Genomic DNA, 23,609 nt, shown 5'->3' with positions numbered 1-23,609 from the left:
AAAAATTTAAAAACTAATTAAGTAATTTTGATATAAATAAATTTAGACGAAATTATTTTTCGTAAAATTTTAATAATTTTAACAAAATTTACTTTTAATTCAAAATCAAATATCACAAGAAATTTAAGAGAATTGAATTTTTATACTATTGGTTTTGCTGAATACAATTTTTTTTCAAAAAAAAAATCATTTTTTTAAATTTTTTAAAATTTTTTCATTTGAATTTCTTCAAAATTTGGAATTGCAAGTAAGCGAAAATGATTAACAAAAGGGAAAAATTAAGTATTATACAGCGAATAGCAAATAAAAATATCAGCAATCCCTTACTAGGTAAAACTTAAGAAATATCAATCCTTAGTCACGTTTATGACCCTCTTCCCAACATCATTGTGAATGGGGAAACCTAGTGTCAAAACTACTAAATTAAAAACAAATTGCGAAGGCCACTTGACATGAACATGCATAATAAACTCATTTAATATCATAGATTGAAGGTATCAGGTAAACATGTTTCGCCGAAACCAGGAAGGCTTGTAACTTCCTGAAAGATTTCGCAGAACACAATCAATGGCTAGTAAAGTGGTTATAGGTCAAGAACATCTTTCTGCGGCAGGATCATGGAGTCAACACTTTAAAAGGCATGTAGACATCTGACTCTGCACCTCAAAATTAATTGACACAGCCAGGCTCCTGAATTTGGATTGATGTTTTTGCTAAGCTTGCTTCCAGTTCATTAAGCTCATCTATGTCCAGTTCATCATCGTCATCATCTTCATCTTCATCAACAGTTGTTGCTGCGGTACTTGGTCCATCAGCAGAAGATTTGACATTGGCCTGAGTAGGAGCAAACCCGGATGTTAAGTCAGTTGAAAAGAAATTTCATTTTGCAGTATCCTCCTTTCTTCTTCTTCCTTTTTTATTTTATTTTATTTCTTTTTTAATAAAAAAAGACCTTTGCTTGTTTCAAGCTAAAAGAAGTCGATACTTTACCTTCTCTTCAGGAACATCATATTGTTCCTCTCTTTGATATTCCTCATATGCCTCAGCATCATCCACAAAAACACTAGCATCTGATAGAAACAGCTCACGGCCACTGGGAAGCAATAAAAAATACATGTTTAGCAAATAACACCTAATGGACTAGACGTAAGTGATCATCTCTGTGAGTGTGGAAGGGTGTTTGTGGGAGGTGAATGCATGACCTGATGAGGAAATAGAAGGGGGTGGGGTGGGGGGAGGTTGTGGGGTTGGATGGGAAAGGTAGATATACCTCATCCGATCATTCTTAGCCCTTTCGGCCCTCTGTGCAGCCAAACCAGCATCTCTTTCTTCTATCTTTTTCTTCTTCCATTGCATGAACAACTCAGGAGTCATTGGGGTTGAAGTTGTCACTTTGGCGCGCTAAAACCAAGAACATCTATTTAGCCAAAAACTATTGCATGGTAAAAGTAATGACCATAACAAATAATGACATATAATCTGTTGTAAGATCCTGTTGCTAAATGCAAGGTATTCCTAACATAAGCAAAAATGTTATCACCTGATTTTCAATCTCCTCCTCAATGGGAATCTTTTCACTCTCTTCCTCTAACAAAGCCTTCATCTGTGACTTTAATATATATCCTGGAGGAAGAGCATGTCGATAATGACAATCTTACCCCCATTTGGACAGACCCAAAACCAGCCATATTGTTTCTTCTCCACAGCTTCCAAAAAGTATTTGCAAACCTGCATATATTTACATATAGCAAAAGTTGTACAAATAAATCAAAAATTAAATGTTCAATTAAACGAGAAATGTTCAATGTCTATAGCAGCCCAAATTATGGCAACAAATATTACTCCTTCTCAAGGCTAAACTGATATCCTTTAGCACATATGCCCAATCTGGTTTGCATTTGACTTTTGAGAGTAAGCTTGTATGCATCCTGAATGCATCATGCCACAAGCTCAACTATGCATGTACACTGAGCTTAAAGAAATTGGACTTCAAAAATACCATACAGACACCTCTGTCATCTTGCTTCATCTTGCTTCCTTGACATTCCCTTTTTATCCTAAAAGAACCTCCTTTTCTATCTAATATCCACAACATTTCTCTTAATCATGTAATCTCTCCACTAATAATTTTATACCCACTCTTAATACACTTGCTTGATCATTTTTCCCCTTGTGAAATTGACAAGAACCCTCAAAATCACTCTCTTTATATGTTTAGTAGATTTGTTAACCAATATAGAAGGTTTCTAACTATGAGGATTCAAATTTTTGGGATCCTAATTAGGCTTGAGTTAAATGATTTTATTTTTATTGTAAATATTCATAATTTAGGTTAATTTTTTTGTGTATAAATACTCAAACCTTGTAAAGATCAATTTAATTGGAAGAGAATAAAAAATTCATACCAAAATTCTTCATGGTATCAAAATTTTTTTTCTTGATTTTAGGGTTTAAATTCAATTTTTCTCTTAGGGTTTCTAAAACCCTAGATCTACTTTTTTTGTACTACCTTATCTAGGAACTTTTTTTTTTCATCTCACCGTCGCCACTAGCAGGGTCACCGGACCGTCGCCGGCCAGCTGTCCAGTTCCGACTCTGGAAAGCCACGCACGTGAGGCTCACGCGCCCTTGCAAGATTCTGTGTCTTTCCCACGCACCGGCGAGTGTGACGTTTTCCAGTGGTCTTTTCCGACGGCAATCCTTTCCGGCAGACTTGCCTTCAAGTCGCGCTTTTGATCTGCTGGACCCGTGCTTTTTTCACCTGTGAACAATAATTTATTCTTTAGTAACAATAATTTTTCACTGTTTTTTATAGAAAAAAGGTAGTTTTTTTCTTGAAATGGCAGTAACTTGTGTGGGTAATGTAAGGACTTCTGATAATACTTTTGTTTCGTCTCTTGATTCTACTCCATGGATTATTGATTCTGGTGCAAATAGACATACGGCGGGCTCCTCTGAAAGCTTCCTTAATGATCTTCCATGTCTACAAAAAGACACTGTTAGAATCGCAGATGGTTCTTCCACTCCTATTTCTGAAACCGATTCTATTATTTGTACTCCAAATATCAAGCTATCCATTGTTTTTTACAGAAAAAAAGTAGTTTTTTTCTTGAAATGGCAGTGACTCGTGTGGGTAATGTAAGGACTTATGACAATACTTTTGTTTTGTCTCTTGATTCTACTCCATGGATTATTGATTCTGGTGCAAATAGACATACGGCGGACTCCTCTGAAGGCTTCCTTAATTATCTTCCATGTCTACAAAAAGACACTGTTAGAATCGCAGATGGTTCTTCCACTCCTATATCTGGAACCGATTCTATTATTTGTACTCCAAATATCAAGCTATCCTCTATTCTTCATGTTCTTTATTTCCCTGTTAATCTTTTATCTGTTAGTGCTCTCACCAAAGCACTTAACTGTAAAATTGAGTTTTTTCCTGACTATTGTGTTATTCAAAACCTTCAAACTAGGAAGAGGATTGACAATGGTAAATTGCACGATGGCTTGTATATGTTGGAAGGAAATCTGAGTTTGAATTCAACTCGAGCTCTTTTTGGAAGAAATCAGGATGTCAACTAGGACATCATATAGTGACATCGACGGTTAGAACACCCATCCTTCTTTATTTTAGAGAAACTTTATCCTGATTTATTTTTCTAAGGTTCAATGTGGTTCTTTAGGTTGTGATGCTTGTAAGTATGCTAAGCATACAAGAACCTCTTATTTCTCCAGTAATAATAGGAATACGATCCCTTTTGTGACCATCCATTCTGATGTTTGGAGAACCTACTCAAATGATCTCACTATCTGGTAGTTGTTGGTTTGTTACTTCTATTGATTGTTGCACTTGCATGAATTGGGTTTATTTGATAAAGGCAAAAAGTGATGTGATTTCTTGCTTTCAATCTTTTCACAAGATGATTTGTACTCAATTTGATACTAAGATAAAAGTTTTGAGAACTGATAATGGTAAAGAGTACATGGATGGCCGTTTTTCTACATATCTGGAGTCTAATGGGATACTGCATCAAACTAGTTGTTCTTGCACTAATGCCCAAAATGTTGTTACTGAAAGAAAAAATAGACACTTATTGGAAATAACCCGATCTCTCATTTTTACCATGAACCTTTCAAAAACCTATTAGGAAGATGCAGTCTTAGCCACAGCTTATCTCATTAATAGAATGCCTTTTAAAGCTCTTGCCTTTAAAAGCCTTTTAGAGGTGCTACAAGGGAAAAATACTTATATTGTTCCACCAAAGGTGTTTGGATGCACGTGTTTTGTTCATAATAGGACAGATGGGAAGCTCGATCTAAGGGCTATTAAATGTATATTTGTTGGGTACTCTCCTACACAGAAGGGTTACAAATATTACCACCTCTATCTAGAAATTATTTTGTCAGTATGGATGTTACATTTAGAGAGACTGAACCTTACTTCAGTACAACCCCATCACCTCTTTAGGGGGAGGACAATGAGAGAGAAGAGACGATTCCTAGTCCTATAACTCTAGAACGTTTTACTCTAGAAGAGACTATTATGCAATGGGAGACTATTGGTGATCAGGAGACTATTATATAGGAAGAGACTATTGATGACCAAATTGAACGTTTGGATAAATCAGATTTAAGGAGATACTTAAGAAGAGACAAAACAGAAGCAGAAAAAGCCATTGTGCAGCTTACTCAGTATCATGAATCTTCTTCTTCTCCATCTGGTGAGTCATCCCTAAACCTTGAGCCATTTGATAATCTAAATAAACCAATTGCTCAAAGAAAAAGAGTTAGATCTTGCACAATGCACTCTATTTCTAACTTTCTCTCTTATGATTCTCTGTCTCCATCCCATAGAGCTTTTGCCTTATTTATTTCCTCTGTGTCTATTCCACAGAATTGGAAGGAAGCTCTTGCAGATCCTGAATGAAAGGGAGCAATGATTGAAGAGATGAAAGCATTAGCCGAAAATGAGACCTGGGAGCTTGTCACTTTCCCACCTGGGAAGAAATTTGTTAGCTGCAAATGGGTGTCCACTGTGAAACACAAAGCAGATGGATCAATTGAAAGATTCAAGGTTAGATTAGTGGCCAAGAGATATACTCAAACTTATGGAGCGGATTACCAGGAGACATTTGCTCTTGTTGCCAAAATGAACTCAATCAGAGTATTGCTATCTTGTGTTGTCAACTTTGACTGGGATCTACAATAATTTAATGTGAAAAATGCATTCCTCTACAGCGACTTAGAGGAGGAAGTGTATATGGAAATCTCTCTTGGATTTGCTGATGAAAAAACACTAGGAAAAATATGCAGGCTAAAGAAGGCTTTGTATGGGTTGAAGCAACCACCCAGAGCTTGGTTTGATCGATTCAGTAGAGTTATGATTTCCTTTGGCTATCAACATAGCAATACTGACTATACCCTGTTTATCAGATATCACAAGAATAAAATTACTCTTCTTATAGTCTATGTTGATGACATAATAATGACAGGAGATGACAGTGAAGAGATGACTCGGTTGAAATAGCTTTTGGCTCAGGAGTTCGAAATTAAAGATCTAGAAAAACTGCAATATTTTCTAGGAATCGAGATTGTTAGGTCAAAGAAGGGAATTTTTATTTCTTAAAGAAAATACATTCTGAATCTTTTAGAAGAAATTGGTATGTTAGGTTGCAAATTAGCAGAAACTCTCATTCATAGCAATCACAAGTTACAAGCAGGATTGGTGAATCAGTGAATATGGGCAAATATCATAGGTTAGTAGGCAGACTGATTTATCTTTTGCATACTCGACCAAAAATAGCATATGCAGTCAGTTTATGCATAATTCTCGTGAACCTCACATGCAAGTAGTTTTTCGCATTTTGTGATACTTGAAATCTACTCCTGGAAAAAGATCTCCTATTCTCTAAACACGGTCATCTTCATATACATTCATTCACAGATGTAGATTGGGCTGAATTCCTCGATGATATAAGGTCGACTAGTGGGTACTGTACACTTGTGGGTACTGTACATTTGTGGGAGGAAATCTTGTCACTTGGAGAAGCAAAAAGCAAAGTGTTGTTGCTCGATTAAGTGCTGAAGCAGAATATAGAACGATGGCACAAGGTGTTTGTGAACTCTTATAGTTGTAGAGATTGTTGGAGGAATTGAAGCTATTGGAGAGGGAAAAACTTCTCTTGTACTGTGACAACAAAGCTGCCATCAGTATAACTCACAATCCGGTTTAACATGACCGAACGAAGCACATGAAAATTGATTGACATTTCATTAAAGAGAAGTTAATAAATGGTGTTTTGAGGTTAGATCATGTGACTTCCGATAAACAGCTAGCTGATGTGTTTACCAAAAGGTTCAGCAACAAGACCTATCATACCTTAGTTTGCAAATTGAGCATGTGTGATATCTATGTACCAACTTGAGGGGAAGTGTTGACCAACATAGGTTTTTAATTAGGAGGATTCAAATATTTGGGATTCTAATTAGGCTTGAGTTACAAAATTTTATTCTTATTGTAAATATTCCTAATTTAAGTTGATTCTTTGTATATAAATACTCAAACCTTGTAAAAACCAATTTAATCGGAATAAAATACAAAATTTCTCTCAAAATTCTTCAGGTTTACACACTGTTTGGTTTAATTCCAATTCCTAAAATATCATGAAATTCAATTGAATTCCATGTTTTGTGGGTTTGGTTTGAAGAAAAATTAGAATCAAATTCTAGGAATTGAATTCCATGGAATTGGTTATAACTAAAATCAATTCTTTCAAATTTGGATGGAATTTAAAATGAATTCAACAAAACTTACATAAGAATATTTTGTGGACTAAAATGCCCCTTCAAAACTTTTCATTTCATGTATCATTTATTTTACTAATTAATTAAATAAATAATTGAAATTTAATAAATCATTAAAAAAATATTAATGATTACAAAATAAATAATTAAAAATTATTTTAATAAATAATTATATTTTTTAATTTTTATATTATTTGTAAATATTAAATAAAAGTAATAGACAATACTAAACAATAGGCCATCTACCTTAAACCTTCACGTTCTTGAATTGAAAACTTCCTTGCACAAGAGTATACACAAATATAACTCTCATGTTATTTGTTTTGATTTTATCAATACATTGTTAGAAGATTTATATTATTATTATGAATAAATTTTTTTCAATAATAGACTATATATATATATATATATATATATATATTACCCTTAAAGGTAGTTTAGGAATTTAGAGCAAATGAATTTCAATTCTGAAATTAAACCAAACAGAAATTATATGGAATTCAATTGAATTCTGCCGTTTAAGTTATATCAAATCAAACAGTGAAATTCATTTGAAATGAATTCCATCTGGGATTCAATTGAATTCCACGCAATTCTAATCATAGAATCGAACCAAACACTACGTTAAATTGCATGGACATATCATCTTTCCAAGTTTCCAAATATATCACATCTACCAAAGTACGAAGGACATATCATATTGAAATCATATTTTCTCGGACTAGAGGTAAAGAGCACCATTAATAAGGGAAAAGAAAGCATGAGTTCATGCCATGAACGCGAAGCTTAGAAGTAGGCTGTATATTGCATGGAAATGAATGAAAGATGAAGCTGAATTCCCTTTTGTTCTCCATGAAACAAACTCAAGTTTTTAAAGAAGATCACTTACAATATCAGTAGGTTTGTTTTGATTATACTCGATTTTCTTTGACTCCACAACCTTTTCCAATGTCTCTTGATCCCATTCCTCCATCGATCCTAAGGGGCAACCCAAAACAAAATGAGAAGCAAGAAAAATAACTAGAAGAAAGCTCAGAATTCAATGAAAAAAAAATTCTTATGCACTAACCTATGTCACGCTTGTCACTATAAAGATCAATCTTTTCTCCTTTCCTTTGAACATTCAAATCGTGTGAAAATTTGCATTTGAAACCTTTAGCACACTGTCCCACTTTGTAGAACTCGCACAATATAGACTTGGGATCGGCACCTGATGACATGGGCTATTAGTATAGAGCAAATTCAACCAAAATATGCGTACAACAAAAGCTCAAAACTACTCACAATCATATATTCAATTTGCAAAGATAGAATTACCAATGGGAACTTTTGGCTGGCTAACAGCCACCTTAAACAAATCGTTCAGCTCCTTCTCTTTTGCCTTATCTTCCTCCTCCTTTTTCTGTTAATTTTTTTAATAGAAACACTCAGAAAAGAGAAATTTTTCTAAGGAAGCATAAGAAACTAGAGATCAATTGAAAACAGCAGCTTAAATTCGGTGAAAAATTAATACACAAACACACAATGAAGAAAAAAGATAAATACGAAGAAATCGTACCTTTGCTGCAACCTTACTGGGGTCAGCTTTGGGCTGTACGGATTGCTTGAGATTCTGTACATATTTCTGTACATTTTTGCTCTTGTTTTTGTTCTTGAGCCCGAAGGTCTTGTCTTCGACGATCTTCTGCTTCTTCGCTAAATCGGCTTTTGACTGTTGCTTTGGTGGCATCTCGTATTTGCATCCGCTACTCCGATGGCTGCTAGGGCTTTTGATTGAGAAGACGAGTGGCGACGGCCGGGCGCGGTTTTCGTTTTCCAATATAAGTTACAGAAGCCAGAAGGCCAGCTCAATTGGGTTGGCTTGTCTATGCATCTCAATTTGGGTCTAGTCTTTCCTTCCCAAGGCCCAACGCCCAAACACGCCCTTCTACCGATAATACCAACCTTTCAAATTCAATCCACTCTCTATAGCAAATCGCATAAGCACCTCCCGAAAGCTTAAACCCACCAAAAATAACGGTTGGGGTCTTGGAGTATCAGCAATGCGAGAGCTTGTGATCCTCGGCTCCTCCTCCATTGTCACTCCCCCTAATCCTTCTTGTTCCTCTACTCCCCACCACCATTCTCCCAAACCTAAAACCAAACCCTCACTCCACAACAATCTTCCCTCTTCTTCATCCAAGCCAATTCCCGTATTGCATTCCCGCTCTCCTCTCCTCTCCACCACCCGATCAGACCTCGCCCGTCGTAAGTCCCTCCTCAACTACTACCTCGACCTTGCTTCAAAGCTCGTTGAGGACGGCCGCCTCCATGACTTCGCTACAGTTGCTGAATCAGTGATTGCTTCAGGTGTTGATTTTTCACATTTCGTTGATGGACTCAATGTGACTGCTGTAGCCAAGGGGATCTCCAAGAAGCTTAGCGAGGGAAATGTAGAAAGTGTTGTTGAGGTTTTGAGGAGAGTTGAGAAGCTGGGAATTCCTCCGTTGAAGCTGTTTGATGGGGTGGCTATGGAATTACTAAGAGCAGAGTGTCTCCGGATTGTGAATTGTCATGACCTGGAGCTGTTTGTTGTTTTAATGGAGACTCTTGCTGGTAAAATTTTCATTTCCAGAAGAGCTTTCGCCGTTTACTTCTCTTATTGATTGTAACAGTTTTTTATTGTGTGATTCTCATATGCGTATAGTTTAGTTTGCTCTATTCATAGTCTAGACATCGCATGCCTTTGGGTTCTATTTGGTTTTTGTATGAGATCCTCTTTCTGCTAGTTAAAATTGGCTTCAGTGTAAGTTGAAATTGCCTAAACACTATGGCATCTTGGGTTGGGAGGCATACTTGTCTATCTCCATCCAATAGAGCTCAACTCAAGTGAAAACTATGATATTTATGCATGCTTGTGTCAGAGATTTTATGTTAAGTTTTTCGCGCTGGGAAGATTAACTATGTACTTGCTACTGCATAAATGAGATTGTTTGAATTGGATAAGGGATGTTTCATGTTGCAGGCTTTTCCTTCTGCATCAGAGAACTAGTGGAGCCATCTCAATTTATCAGAGTCTGTATTCGTAAACGTAATCCAGAGATGGCAGTCAGGTAAGATAATTTTTTGTGAAAGAGTATGTTCCTAAGGCAAAATACAAAATTTTGAGATTTGATTTCACATCAATGGAACTTGTATCTCGCCGTGACCATGTTTTCACTCTTTTTTCTATGCTATGTTAAATTGTCAAAGGTGTGGCTCAAGCTTCAGGCACCACAGGCTCAAAGCCTAGCGAGTAGCACCTCTAGGACCCAAAGGCAGCCACTGTCTCTCAGGCACATGCCTTTTGAGCTGAGGCGCATGCCTCAGATGGTGCCTTTAGTATATTTATACTTTATTTTTTTTGTTTTTAAAAAAATAATAGTTATGTTGACCAAATCAGCATCACTCATCTGCTTCATAAGTTGGCTTAACATAGGCTTACCCACACAAAATCACACACAAATAGTAAAGAAAAAAATAGAAATGGCATACTTGAAGATGAAACTGAATGCCGAAAGCTTAGTGTTACTATTTTCTTCTCCAAACAGAATAAGCAAGATGGAGTTTACCATATCAATTTCCTCTTGGATGATGAGGATGGAGTTATGTTTGAAGTAGTTGCTAAAGCTACTGGAGTTGAAGAGAATTTCTATTGTACTACACCTAAGGAAATGGCAAAAGACAAAAATGTCTTCACCCATTCCAAGTGTTAAGCCTAAGAAAATGGCAAAGCATCTTCTAATTTGAGAGCCTATTATTTTCTAGTACTTGGAGATGAGGATAAAGAAGGGATTGAGGAGTAGTCTTCATAAGCAAGAAGAGACGAGTATAATGAAGATAGAGAAGAAGAGAACTTGTAAAGTTTTAAGATGGACTTAGAGATCATGTTACTCTTCATAAGGATCGAGTAGTTAGTTGCCTTAGGCAGGCGTCCACAGTCCAGTTCTGAATCAAAACTGAACTGAAACTGAACTGGTCAAAATCAGCTCGCAACCATGATCAAACCAGACAAAACGGTATTGACATGGCCAGCCATGCATAGGCCAATGCCTAACCAGCCTCCAACAGTTATAACTTAAAAAAATTTAATATTTTTTTCTTATTTTAATTATAAAATTACTAGTCTTTTGTAATAGCTATAGAAAACTAGCTTTTAAGGGTATTTTAAAAATGAAAAATTTTATAATAACCTTATAAATTCCACCTTAGCCTTTGTTCTTTCATAAATTTCAACATTCTCTCAACACTCTACATAATTCTTTACTCTCAATTATTATTTTCAATATCTTTTCTTTTACTCTCAATTCATTTTATATTTTTTTATGCTCTCAAATTATCTACATAATTCTTTGCTCTCAATAAAATTTATTGTAATTTATTTTTTTACTTATTTTTCTTTAACTGAATTTAATGTTAAAGGACAAATTAATTTCATTCTTTGTTTTAGCTTAATTGAAAGTTTTCATTTATTGCTTGTGTAATTTATTCTTTAATTTATTGTTCATGTTTTATTCATTTAATTTTGTTTTTTTTTTTTTTTTTTTTTGGTTTCAAACCAACCCAAAATCACACTTCAAATACACTGGTTTCAAGATACCTATCGAACCGTTTCAAACCAGGGCTTAGCTCGAAATCGGCAGTACATAGACTGTCCCCCCTGGTTCGATTCAGGTCCAAGATTTCCTTGAACCTGAACCAGTGGTTCAAAAACTGGAACCGGCAGTTCTTGAACTGTGGACATGTTTATTAGGTTTTATTGCAATTTAGTAATAAGTAATCTAGTCGAATGTAGGGTGTAGGTGTTCACTTCTAAATATATTTTGTTTGTTTGGAAATCACCACCTTAGTAATTGAACTATAAATGGTTTATGTTTTATGATAGTATCAATGGTGCTTGCTTTTTAGTCTTATTTAATTATGTCTTATTCTATTTTTGATGTGCCCTTATGTAGCTCAGACGCTTCTACTTGCACCTAGGCCTGAGGACCCCTTTGTGCCTTAATGCTCCTTGTACCTTTAATAACTTCATATTTTGATTATTTTGCATGGCAGGTATGCATGTCTGTTTCCACATGAAGGTATATTATTCTGTAGCATTATAAAACAATTTGGAAAAAAGGGCGACTTGGACTCTGCTTTGGCTGCATATGAAGCATCAAACCGGCACTCAGATGTTCCCAATATGTATGTATATCGGGCAGTAATTGATGTTTGTGGTCTTTGTGGTGACTACATGAAATCCAGATATATTTATGAGGTACTTTCCATAGGTTCTTGACTATCTCCATCTTCTAAAATTTCTTATATAGATTATTTTTGAAACTTCATTTGGTTTAAATGTCATAGCTCTCTGCTCTGGAAGTTAGTTTGTATTTTTCCAGGAACAGTTTTAATATGTATCTGACACTACATAGCCACTTTAATATGTATCTTTTATTCATTAACTTCCAACTTCAGCAGTCTTAGATAATTTCACCAACTTTGTTTATAGGCCACCAGTAATAAAGACGTAAACACAGAGATACGAAGGACGGCCCACTTCATAGGAATAATACATACAATTTGGTGAAGCTTGTATACATTTTGCCAATATTGTCTATATGATAAAATCTAAGAATATTTTTGTCTGAAACTGCTATGAGTCAGCAATTGTACATATCATGACCTTCCAAATTAATAATAGATCAATTTTGGATACACTAATATGAATAGGATTCATGGGAACTAGATTTCAATATTTAACGTACAGTTACATTAATTAAAATTTTTGTACCCTCGAAATGTCATGATCACTAATACCTCTCTCACAAACTGTGAATGTTAGAATCTGCACTTACGAATTGTTTGTGACACTTAAGAAAGTTCTGAGGACTTCCTTTCACATGTGAATGTTGCTGCAGGACATACTTAATCAGAAGGTCACCCCAAATATCTATGTTTTCAACAGTCTCATGAATGTGAATGCCCATGATCTGGCTTACACATTGCATGTGTACAAGAACATGCAAGTAACTCTCTCTTTCTCTCTCATGAATACTGGCTCACATGTATTGTCTAGACTCTAGAGTGTACATTTATAAATATGTTAGTCTATGCATTTTCATTCTTATCATCATTGAACTTTTGATTTATTCTTTTGCCATTTATTTGATTAGAGATGCACAATTATCAAAACTTTGGAATCATACTCTGCATTTCTTTGTCAAAACTATTTCTCATTTCCTTATATCATAATACTACTGTTAACTTAAAACATCAAGGTACGAAGTGCAAATTTTTCTACAGTGTAATGCAAAATTAATTGATATACTCTGCATTTCTTTATCAAAACTATTTGTCATTCGTTTATGTCATAATATTACTGTTAAAACATCAAGCTAGAAAGTGTAAATTTTTCTTCATATATAATGCAGAATTAATTGATAATGTCTCTTTCCTTGTAATGCTGGAGAGTGATTCAAATGCAGATGGCATTAATATCAGCTATAAAGTATAGTAATCCTCTTTTTGCTACATATTCAGAATCTTGGCGTAACAGCGGATATAGCATCTTATAATATCCTTTTGAAGGCATGCTCTTTTGCTGGAAGAGTGGACTTAGCCCAAGACATTTATAAGGAAGTAAAGCAGTTGGAATCAGCAGGATTATTGAAGTTGGATGACTTCACATACTGTACAATCATTAATGTACATCTCACTGTAGTATATGACTATGAATCTCAGTTTCTCCTCTATAGATAATCTCATTGTCCCTACCATATAGGTGGTTGTATTATTATATTGTTATCACTAAGTAGCTTTCGTATGTTGCTTGATTCCAGATCTTTGCAGATGCAAAATTGTGGCAGATGGCACTAAAAATTAAAGACGATATGCTATCATCCGGTGTTACTCCAAATAAGTTTACATGGTCATCATTGATCAGTGCCTGTGCCAATGCAGGACTCATAGAGCAGGCAATTAAATTATTTGAAGAGATGTACTTAGCTGGGTGTGAACCTAATTCACAGTGTTGCAACATTCTTTTACATGCTTGTGTAGAGGCTTGCCAGTATGATAGAGCTTTTCGGCTTTTCCAGACTTGGAAGGGAAGTAAAGTCCAGGATACTTCCAATGCAGATTACAGTGGGAGTGCAACTACTATTTCAAGTGCAGAGCACGCACAGTCACATGATATTATTACTGTGCCAATTGTAGCATATAATTCACATCATTTAAAATTTATTAAGAACTTTCCCTTTACACCATCAGTGACAACGTATAATATATTAATGAAAGCATGTGGTAGTGATTACCATCGTGCAAAGGCCTTAATGGATGAGATGAAGATTGTAGGCCTTTCCCCTGATCATATAAGCTGGTCAATCTTGATTGATATATGTGGAAGTTCAGGCAACAAGGAGGGTGCCTTACAGGTAAGTTTTATTGTACAAAAATAGTCAATCTTTATTATTATTATTATTATTATTATTATATCTTTGTGCCTAATTTTGATTATCTCTGTTCTGTGAGTATCATCCTAATATTACTTAACTAGGTTAGATTTGGAACCCTAAACAGGGCTATAAAACTAGGGACTGTCAAGAATTTTGGAAAAGTTTTTTTATTCTATTCTAATTAAATTGATCTTTATAAGGTTTGAGTATTTATACACAAAGAATCAATCTAAATTAGAAATATTTATAATGAGAATAAAATCTCCTAAAACAAGTCTAATTAGGATCCCAAAAATTTGAATCCTTCTAGTTAGGAACTCTATGTTGGTCATTAGATATCACACATGCCCAACTTGCAAATCAAAGTACGATACGTCTTGTTGCTGATCCCTTTAGTAAATACATCAGTTAGCTGTTCATCGAAAGTCACATGATCTAATCTCAAGACACTATTTATTAACTTTTTTGTAATAAAGTGTTGATCAATCTCTCTATGTGCTTCGTTTGGTCATATTGAATCGGATTATAAGCTATACTGATGGCAGCTTTGTTGTCATAGTACAAGAGAAGTTTGTCCCTCTCCAATAGTTTCAATTCCTCCAACAAACTTTGCAACCATAGGAATTCACAAACACTTACACTTTGCTTTTTTCTTTTTCAAGTGACAAGGTTTCCTCCCACAAATGTATAGTAACCACTAGTCGACCGATCCAGTCCAATCTGCATCTGTGAATGAATGTATGCGAAGATGACCGTATTTAGAGAATAGGAGACCTTTTCCAAGAGCAGACTTTAAGCATCGCAAAATGCGAAAAATAGCTTGCATGTGACTCACGAGGATCATAATGCATAAACTGACTGACTAAGCTGACTGCATATGCTATGTTTGGTCGAGTATGCGAAAAATAAATCAGTCTGTCTATCAACCTCTGATATCTGCCTATATCCACTGATTCACCAATTCCTGCTTGTAGCTTGTGATTGCTCTCAATGGAAGTTTCTGATGGTTTCAACCTAACATACCAATTTCTTCTAAAAGATCCAGGATGTATTTTTTCTGAGAAATAAAGATTCCCTTGTTTGACTTGGCAATCTCGATTCCTAAGAAATATTGCAGTTTTTCTAGATTTTTAATTTCGAACTCCTGAGCCAAAAGTTTTTTCAACCGAGTCACTTCAGTGTTATCCTCTGTCATTACTATGTCATCAACATAGACTATCAGAAGAGTAATTTTACTCTTGTGATATCTGATAAATTGGGTATGGTAAGCATTGCTCTGTTGATAGCCAAAGAAAATTATAGCTCTACTGAATCGATCAAACCAAACTCTAAGTGACTGCTTCAACCCATACAAAACCTTCTCTAGCCTGCACACCTTTACTTTTGTTTTCTCATCAGCAAATCCAGGAGAGATTTCCATATACACTTCCTCCTCTAAGTCTCCACAGAGGAATGCATTTTTCACATCAAATTATTGGAGATTCCAATCAAGGTTGATAGTGCAAGATAACAATACTCTGATTGAATTCATTTTGGCAATGGGGACAAATGTCTCTTGGTAATCCACTCCATAGGTTTGAGTGTATCCCTTGGCCACTAGTCTAGCCTTGAATCTTTCAATTGATCCATCTGCTTTGTGTTTCACAGTGAACACCCATTTGCAGCTAATAAGTTTCTTTTCAGGTGGGAGAGTAACAAGCTTCCAAGTCTCATTTTTTGCCAATATTCTCTTAGTATATTCGGTTCCAAAAAAAACTCACAAAGAAATAAGAAAACTCTAACCGTCATGGACATAGCCAAATTGGTAAACCACGTTAAATCTGTATGTTAATTTCTTTTCATGCTTATTTTTAAATTGTGTGATTGTTCGATTCTCGACAGAATAGACACAGAGGAAATAGACAAGGAAAATACTTTATAGGATGGAGACAAAGAATCATAAGAGAGAAAGTTAGAAATAGAGTGCTTTGTGCAAGATCTAACTCATTTTCTTTGAACAATTGGTTTATTTAGATCATCAAAGGGCTCAAGGTTTAGGGATGACTCACTAGATGGAGAAGAAAAAGATTCATGACACTGAATAGGCTGCATAATAGCTTTTTCTGCTTCTGTTTATCTCTTCTTGAGTATCTCCTTAAATCTAGTTTATCCAAACGCCCAATTTGATCACCAATAGTCTCCCTTGTATAATAGTCTCCTGATCATCAATAGTCTCCCATGTATAGTAGTCTTCTCTAAAGTAAAACATTCTAGAGTTATAGGACTAGGAATCATCTCTTCTCTCTCATTGTCCTCCGTAGAAGAGATGATGGGATAGTACTGAAATAAGGTTCAGTCTCTCTAAATGTAACATCCATATTGACAAAATATTTTCTAGATAGAGAGTCGTAACATTTATAACCCTTCTGTGTAGGAGAGTACCCAACAAACATACATTTAATAGCTCTCAGATCGAGCTTTCCACCTATCCTAGTATGAACAAAACACATGTATCCAAATACCTTTGGTAGAACAATATAAGTATTTTTACCTTATAGCATCTCTAAAGGGTTTTTAAAGGCAAGAGCTTTGAGAGACATTCTATTAATGGAATAAGTTGCGGCTAAGACTGCATCTCCCTAATAGGTTTTTGGAAGGCTCATGGTGAAAAAGAGAGATCGAGCTGCTTTCAACAGGGGTCTATTTTTCTTTTAGCAACACCATTTTAGACACTAGTGTAAGGACAACTAATTTGATGCAGTATCCCATTAGACTCCAGATAAGTAGAAAAACGGTCATCCATATACTCTGTACCGTTATCAGTTCTCAAAACTTTTATCTTAGCATCAGATTGAGTACAATTCATCTTGTGAAAAGATTGGAAGCAAGAAACCACATCACTTTTTGCCTTTATCAACTCTTTGCCTTTATTAAGTAAACCCAAGTTATGCGAGTGCAACAATCAATAAAAGTAACAAACTAATGATTATCAGATAATGAGACCGTCTGAGTAGGTCCCTAAACGTCAGAATGGATGGTCACAAAAGAGATCGGACTCCTATTGTTACTGGAGGGATAAGAAGTTCTTATACTAAAAAACCACATTGAGCCTTGAAAAATAAATCAGGATAAAGTTTCTCTAAAACAAAGAAGGATGGGTGTCCTAACCGTCGATGCCACTGTATGATTTCCTAGTTGATATCCTAATTTCTTCCAAAAAGACCTCGAGGTGAATTCAAACTCAGATTCCCTTCCAACATATACAAGTTATCGTGCAATCTACCGTTACCAATCCTCTTCCCAATTTAAAGGTTCTGAATAATACAATGGTCAGGAAAAAAATTCAATTTTACCACGAACAGATAAAAGATTAACAGGGACACAAGGAACATGAAGGGCTAGCTTGATATTTGGAGTACAAAAATAGAACCGGTTTCAGATATAGGAGTGGAAGAATCATTTGCAATTTTGATAATGTCTTTTTATAGACATGGAAGATAATTAAGGAAGTTTTCAGAGGAGCCCGTCATATGTCTATTTGCATTAGAATTAATAATCCATGGAGCAGAATCAAGAGACGAAACAAAAGCATTATCGGAAGTTCTTACATTATCCACAAAAGTCACTGCCATTTCAAGAAAAAACAACTCTTTTTTTGTCAAAAAAAGTGAAAAATTATTGTTATTGAAGAAAGAATTACTGTTCACGGGCGAAAAAGACACAGGTCGTGCAGATTAGAAGCGCGACTTGAAGGCGAGTCTGCCGGAAAGGATCACTGCTAGAAAAACCACCGAAAAATGTGTCCCACGCCGAAAAAAGGTGAACCAAGTCATAGGTCAGAGACGCGACTTGAAGGCAAGTCTGCCGGAAAGGATCGCCGTTGAAAAATACCACCGAAAAAATATCACACGTGCCAATGCATGGGAAAGACGCAAAATCTTGCGAGGGCGCATGAGCCTCACATGCGTGGCTTTCAGGTGTCGGAGCTGGATGGCTAGCCGGCAATTGTTCGGCGACCCTGCTGGTGGTGGCGATGGGATGAAAAAAGATTTCTAGATAGGGTAGTACCAAAAAGGTAGATTTAGGGTTTTAGAAATCCTTTGAGAAAAATTGAATTTAAACCCTAAAATCAGGAAAAAAAAACTCTATTGCCACGAAGAATTTTAGGTGGAATTTTTTATTTTTTTCCAATTAAATTGATTTTTACAAGATTTGAGTATTTATACACAAAGAATCAGCCTAAATTAGGAATATTTACAATGAGAATAAAATCTCTTAAATCAAACCTAATTAGAATCTTGAATCATCTTGACAAGGAACTCTATGTTGGACAACAGACTATAAATTATGGAAAAAGAATGCTACAGATTTCCCTCCATTCTCTAGCTAATTCTGTTGCAATATTCCTCTCACAACTACTTTTCCCTCCTTTCCCTTGAAACCTTGAAAAACTTTCCATTACTTTAAAAAACCTCCTTCCAAACAAAGGCTTAGTCTAGTCAATTCTCAGCACCCTTCTACCTCATTCCTTCAGCTGCCTATTACTCTCAGCCACTTCCTCTTCATTCTTCCCTTCTTCTTATACCTTTTCCTGACATGTGACATACTGCTGGTTGAAAAAGGATCAAAACCCAACAAACATATTGCACTTATCAGAAAGGTGAGTAAAAGTCAGTTAAGCAGCAATTGCATTTATTGCAACTCATCTAGGGAACTGTGTGTGTCATGTGCTGCAGTAAGCTAGCGTCACATTATGTGCTCTGTTATCTACCACTTACCTTTTGTCCTATCCCATTAAACACTCATCAATTGGATAAACTTTTGTAGTGGTTTCACTGATTAAGAAGGGACTCGGTCACTTAGAGAATTTGCAAGACCACTTATCTAGGCTGCAGGATTCCATTTTTTAGCCTCTTTTAAGCTTTGACTTTAATTTGTTTTTTTTTTCTTTTTATTTCTCGATATCCTTTCTGGAGTAACTTAAAGAAACATTGTTTCCCCAAAACAACACTTCCTCTGTTTCCACTGGCTGTCACTGTGTCCATTCATTCCCTTATGTTTTTGCCTCTGTAGTTGTCATGGACAAATTTTTTCTAAGAATATGTATATTCTCTAATAGGATTTTTCCCCTCGGAGCAGATTTTGAAGAACATGCGTGGGGCTGGAATTGAACCTGATGTTGTCACATATACAACAGCTATCAAGGTCTGAGCAACCTTTTGTTTACATGGGATCATAATCTTAACTGCATTTTTGGGGTTTTCTTAATTTGATTTTCCCCAGATGAGATATTTCATGTTCTTTTGCTTCACAGGTTTGTGTGGAAAGTAAAAATTTGAAGCTGGCATTTTCATTATTTTCAGAAATGAAAAGAAACCAAATAAAACCAAATTTAGTAAGTACTAAGAACATCTTTACTTATTATTATTATTCTCAATCATTATGTGAATTTCATTTCGCATGCCGCTTCATTCATATTTTAATTGCTGCTAATTTCATTTATCTTGAATAAGATAAGTCTTTTACCTTCTTTCAGGTGACATATGATACATTGCTAAAAGCTCGTACCAGATATGGTTCTGTGAAAGAAGTGCAACAATGCCTGGCTATATATCAGGACATGAGGAAAGCAGGGTATGCTAGCACAGACAATGAAGTTTCTGTAGCATTTGTCATTTAAAATCGCTAAAGCTTCTGTTCCCTCCTCTCCATTAGTAAAGAAACTTGTTATGGTTCCTTAAAGATATCAATATGCCAACATGCCCTTGCATCTTATCATATTCGAATTGTCAAACTGATGTTCACTTTGTAGTATCAATTCCATTTTTATGAATGCTTCTTTAAGTCATTCATTAGAAGAAGCTTCTAATGCTTTTTTTTTTCTTTTCACTAATTACCATATCACCGTAATCCTTTAACCATCTGGCCAGTTCTGTAAGCTTTCTGATGATTGCAAGGTGTGGAAGCACAGTCATGGCCGTCATTCTCCAATGCAAGGAGTGTTCTCATTTATAATGATCAAATAAAATTATCCTTGTCTGATAATGTCACATCAGATTTTTGTAAAGCAACTGATCTGGACTTCTTTGAAATCCAGAATAGAGATGGGAGGAGAGGAGAAACAGAGGAGGAGATGAGAAAGAACAGAGATGGGGATGAGAAAAGAAAAGAGAAAGAGATAAAATTCAGAGTAGAATGCGTTGAGAGGAGAAGAGAGAGAGAGAGAAATTATTGATTCTTGATTTCAATGAATGAGTACATAGGTGTTATTCTCTCCCCTTTATGCACCAATAACTGTCCAACAGATTCTGCTCTTTCCCTCAAATTCTAATTTCTGTTACTTCCCTCCTCCTATTCCAGCTACTTAATTTTCCTACACTCACAACTAACTCAACTACTTGTCTTCCTCCTATAATACGTGACAATTTTTTTCCTGTTACGGTACTTTGTGGTCTAGATTTATGTTGAGCTGATTTCTGGTTTATGTGGAACAGTTTCGGAAAGTTATAAAATAAATTATATGATATGTTTTAAAATAGTAATATCTTTCTGGAAAACTATACCGTGCCATAGAAGTGCTCATCAAACTTTATTAACAGAACTGACAAATTCTATGCTCTATTTCTCTGATTGCCTATGTATGTTCATATTTTGACTGAATCACTTTAAACTTAAATAGTTAGGGTATATTGCAGACAAATTGATTTTGAATCAGTTGGGTTCACTTTGCTTGTCATGATTTGCTGGCATTGCAGATATAAATCCAATGATTACTATCTTAAGCTACTAATTGAAGAGTGGTGTGAAGGAGTACTACAAGATAATGATCAGAGCCAAGCTGAGGTTGAAGCCTGCCAAAGAACTGACTTTGGAGGACCTCACAGCCTGCTTCTCGAGAGAGTTGCAGCACACTTGCAGAACAGTATTGCTGAAAGTCTATCTGTTGACCTGCAGGGCCTGACAGAGGTAAAATTAATATCAGTGCATAATAATGCTGAAATATTGTAATTTAATCATTCGGTAATAGCTCTTAACTACGGTCCTAATCATGGTTCCGTCATATGGTTTTTAAGACTCACGTAACAGTCCTGGTCTGAAGTTTTTTGTTTCCATGGTAGATTTAAAGATAACTATCAATGTTTTGTTTCTGTTGCTAATGCCTTTTTATTTTTCTTGACAGGTTGAAGCTCGGATTGTGGTTCTTGCAGTTCTCCGGATGATCAAAGAGAATTATTCACTAGGTATGATATCAACCATAGAATAGTAAAAGACACCCCCACTAGTGTTGATGGTTTTGTGCATTGGAACTTTGTATAATTAAATCAATTGCTGTACACAAGTTTTAAAGGATAAAATTAGATGCACCTAACTTCAAGCATTTTGATGCTTCACTAATTTCTGATTTCAGGACATCCAGTAAAAGATGACATGTGGATAACCTTAGGAGTTGACATAGTAGATACACGTCCTGCCACACAGAAATTAGAGGTGAAAAGAACAATATTTGAACTTCTGCAGGATGAGCTAGGGCTCGAGGTTCAGATTTCAAACCCTAGATTCACGGTTGATCTAGAGACAGATTTCGAAAGCCTACTTGATTCAGATCCAAAGAGAGCAAAAGGTTTTGGAAGAGATAGGAAGACGGTATCTCTCTCCCGCCGCCCTATCGATCTACAGAGGTTAAAGGTTACAAAGAATTCATTGCATTGTTGGCTGCAGAGACGAACAGGTACTACTAGAAAGTGATAATTGTTTATGTACAAATGCCAAATTTTTGTATATGATTGTATATGCGATTCTTCCTTTTTTCCTCCTATAATTAGAGCAGCACAAAACAATGCTATGATACAAAGATCAAATGTACTTAACGAAAATACTGAACAAAAATTTGTTCTTTAGTTGGCACCTATAGGATATGTCTCATCATTTTCTGCAACTCACCAAGTGCACAAGTGATGATCACTTCAAAAAGCCCAGGTAAATATTCTCAAAATTCAACGCATAGGATCAATGAAGAAGTTAAAAAGATGGAAAACTTTAGGAATGGCTTATTGTCCATCTCATCCAACTACAAATTGATACATGCTCTGAAGTGAAAATTTTAAACGATAAAGTGCAAAATTTAACTATATCGTTTGGCATTTATATTACTCCGGATCTGTGTCTTTTTTTTTTTCTCAGGATACTTTCCTCTTTTTCTTTTTCCCTCAAATTTTGAGGATACTTTCGAGTTTCGCCCGTGTGTTATGTGGTTATGTGCCACTAGCAGCTTCGGTAAAATGCTGAACTAGCACATCTAAAGTTTTTTTTTTTTTTTTAATTTCTTCTGATCAGTCAGCAAACGTGGGATGAATATACTAAATCCTTTGCGAAAGCTACCGTCAATACTGGGACAAACAATAAAGTGACAGTAGGATGAATACGGAAATATCAAGTCGCAAAATATTTAATATATGGATATATACATTATTTTAAATAAAAAGGGTAGAGCAATTTTTTTCCATTATTATATTGATAAGACCACAAATTTCGTGTTTTAGGTAAATTGTCTGTATGGTATTACCTGCAATATTGGAGTTTCGAAGTGCTACTACTTGCAGCATTCGACTCTTCTTGCGATGGGCAATGCACCATACTCATCATTGTTCATGGTGGCTGAGGATGAATTAGAGCCCAGATCTTCCATGGTGAGCTATCCACCTCAATAGTAACCATTTGTTAAATTTGAAAGCTGATGTCACCAGTAGGGGGTGGAGGTGATGCGTACAAATGCTATCACTTTTCTTGACAAACCAACAATGGGTTTGTAACTTTTCTCACTTCCTTTCCTCCATAGTAATGGGGCAAACAAATCGGCCCAAATTAAATTTTAAAAAAATTCATATTAGGTCAATAAAATTTTTTGAGATTGAACCAAATTTGAATTTGGCTCTCTAAACTTAAAGATGAATGTCAATAAACCCATTTAATAAATAGATCGAGCTTCTTTAAATACCAAATAGCTCATAAGCAACTCAACACATTTGTAATTTTAGCTAGTTGTATTTTTAAAGTAATAAATTTAAAACTAAATAATTACAATTAAAAAACATATATTAAAAAAAATAATTTCAAGTAGTTCATATTTAACTTGTTTATTAAATAAATTAAAAAAAATTAGAGTTAAATTTACTTCACTTAGAAAATGAAGCTAAATTTTTATAAATTAAACTTTAAATAACTCATAAGTAGTTTAATTCAATTCCAACCTGCTCGATAATGGGACAAAACCAGTTACCACACTCGAATGATATAGTCCGATGCTAGGAATGACAAGTTTTAATATCCTGGCGTTAAATTACTCTTACTGTGTTCTAACCTTAGTATGCC

General features: G+C 35.3%; 1 protein-coding gene and 1 pseudogene across 3 annotated transcripts; one reads left to right on the top strand and one right to left on the bottom strand.

The window, feature by feature from the left end:
- Positions 1 to 299: 299 nt before the first annotated feature.
- LOC110620332 lies at positions 300 to 8,610 on the bottom strand (annotated as a pseudogene).
- A 226-nt stretch (positions 8,611 to 8,836) lies between these two features.
- LOC110620331 (pentatricopeptide repeat-containing protein At5g02830, chloroplastic) lies at positions 8,837 to 23,257 on the top strand. 3 transcript variants are annotated; one of them, XM_043959155.1, is made up of 13 exons: positions 8,837 to 9,399; positions 9,809 to 9,896; positions 11,878 to 12,082; positions 12,726 to 12,833; positions 13,348 to 13,512; positions 13,647 to 14,240; positions 19,380 to 19,445; positions 19,555 to 19,635; positions 19,777 to 19,916; positions 20,996 to 21,206; positions 21,421 to 21,481; positions 21,649 to 21,969; positions 22,781 to 23,257. In XM_043959155.1, exons 1-13 carry the CDS (start codon positions 8,847 to 8,849, stop codon positions 22,897 to 22,899), a joined length of 2,712 nt encoding a protein of 903 aa, XP_043815090.1. In that variant the 5' UTR covers positions 8,837 to 8,846; the 3' UTR covers positions 22,900 to 23,257. The 3 variants fall into 3 exon arrangements, with proteins under 3 accessions (XP_043815090.1, XP_043815088.1, XP_043815089.1); XM_043959153.1 differs by lacking the exon at positions 22,781 to 23,257 and adding an exon at positions 22,140 to 22,751; XM_043959154.1 differs by lacking the exon at positions 22,781 to 23,257 and adding an exon at positions 22,140 to 22,749 and having other exon boundaries at positions 19,777 to 19,874.
- The last annotated feature ends 352 nt before the right edge of the window (positions 23,258 to 23,609 follow it).

This window comes from Manihot esculenta, chromosome 8, assembly GCF_001659605.2.
Source record: "Manihot esculenta cultivar AM560-2 chromosome 8, M.esculenta_v8, whole genome shotgun sequence".
In the NCBI taxonomy this organism is placed as follows: domain Eukaryota; kingdom Viridiplantae; phylum Streptophyta; class Magnoliopsida; order Malpighiales; family Euphorbiaceae; genus Manihot; species Manihot esculenta.
Note: the sequence above shows the minus strand (reverse complement) of the source record. Positions and strands in the feature narration are given on the sequence as shown.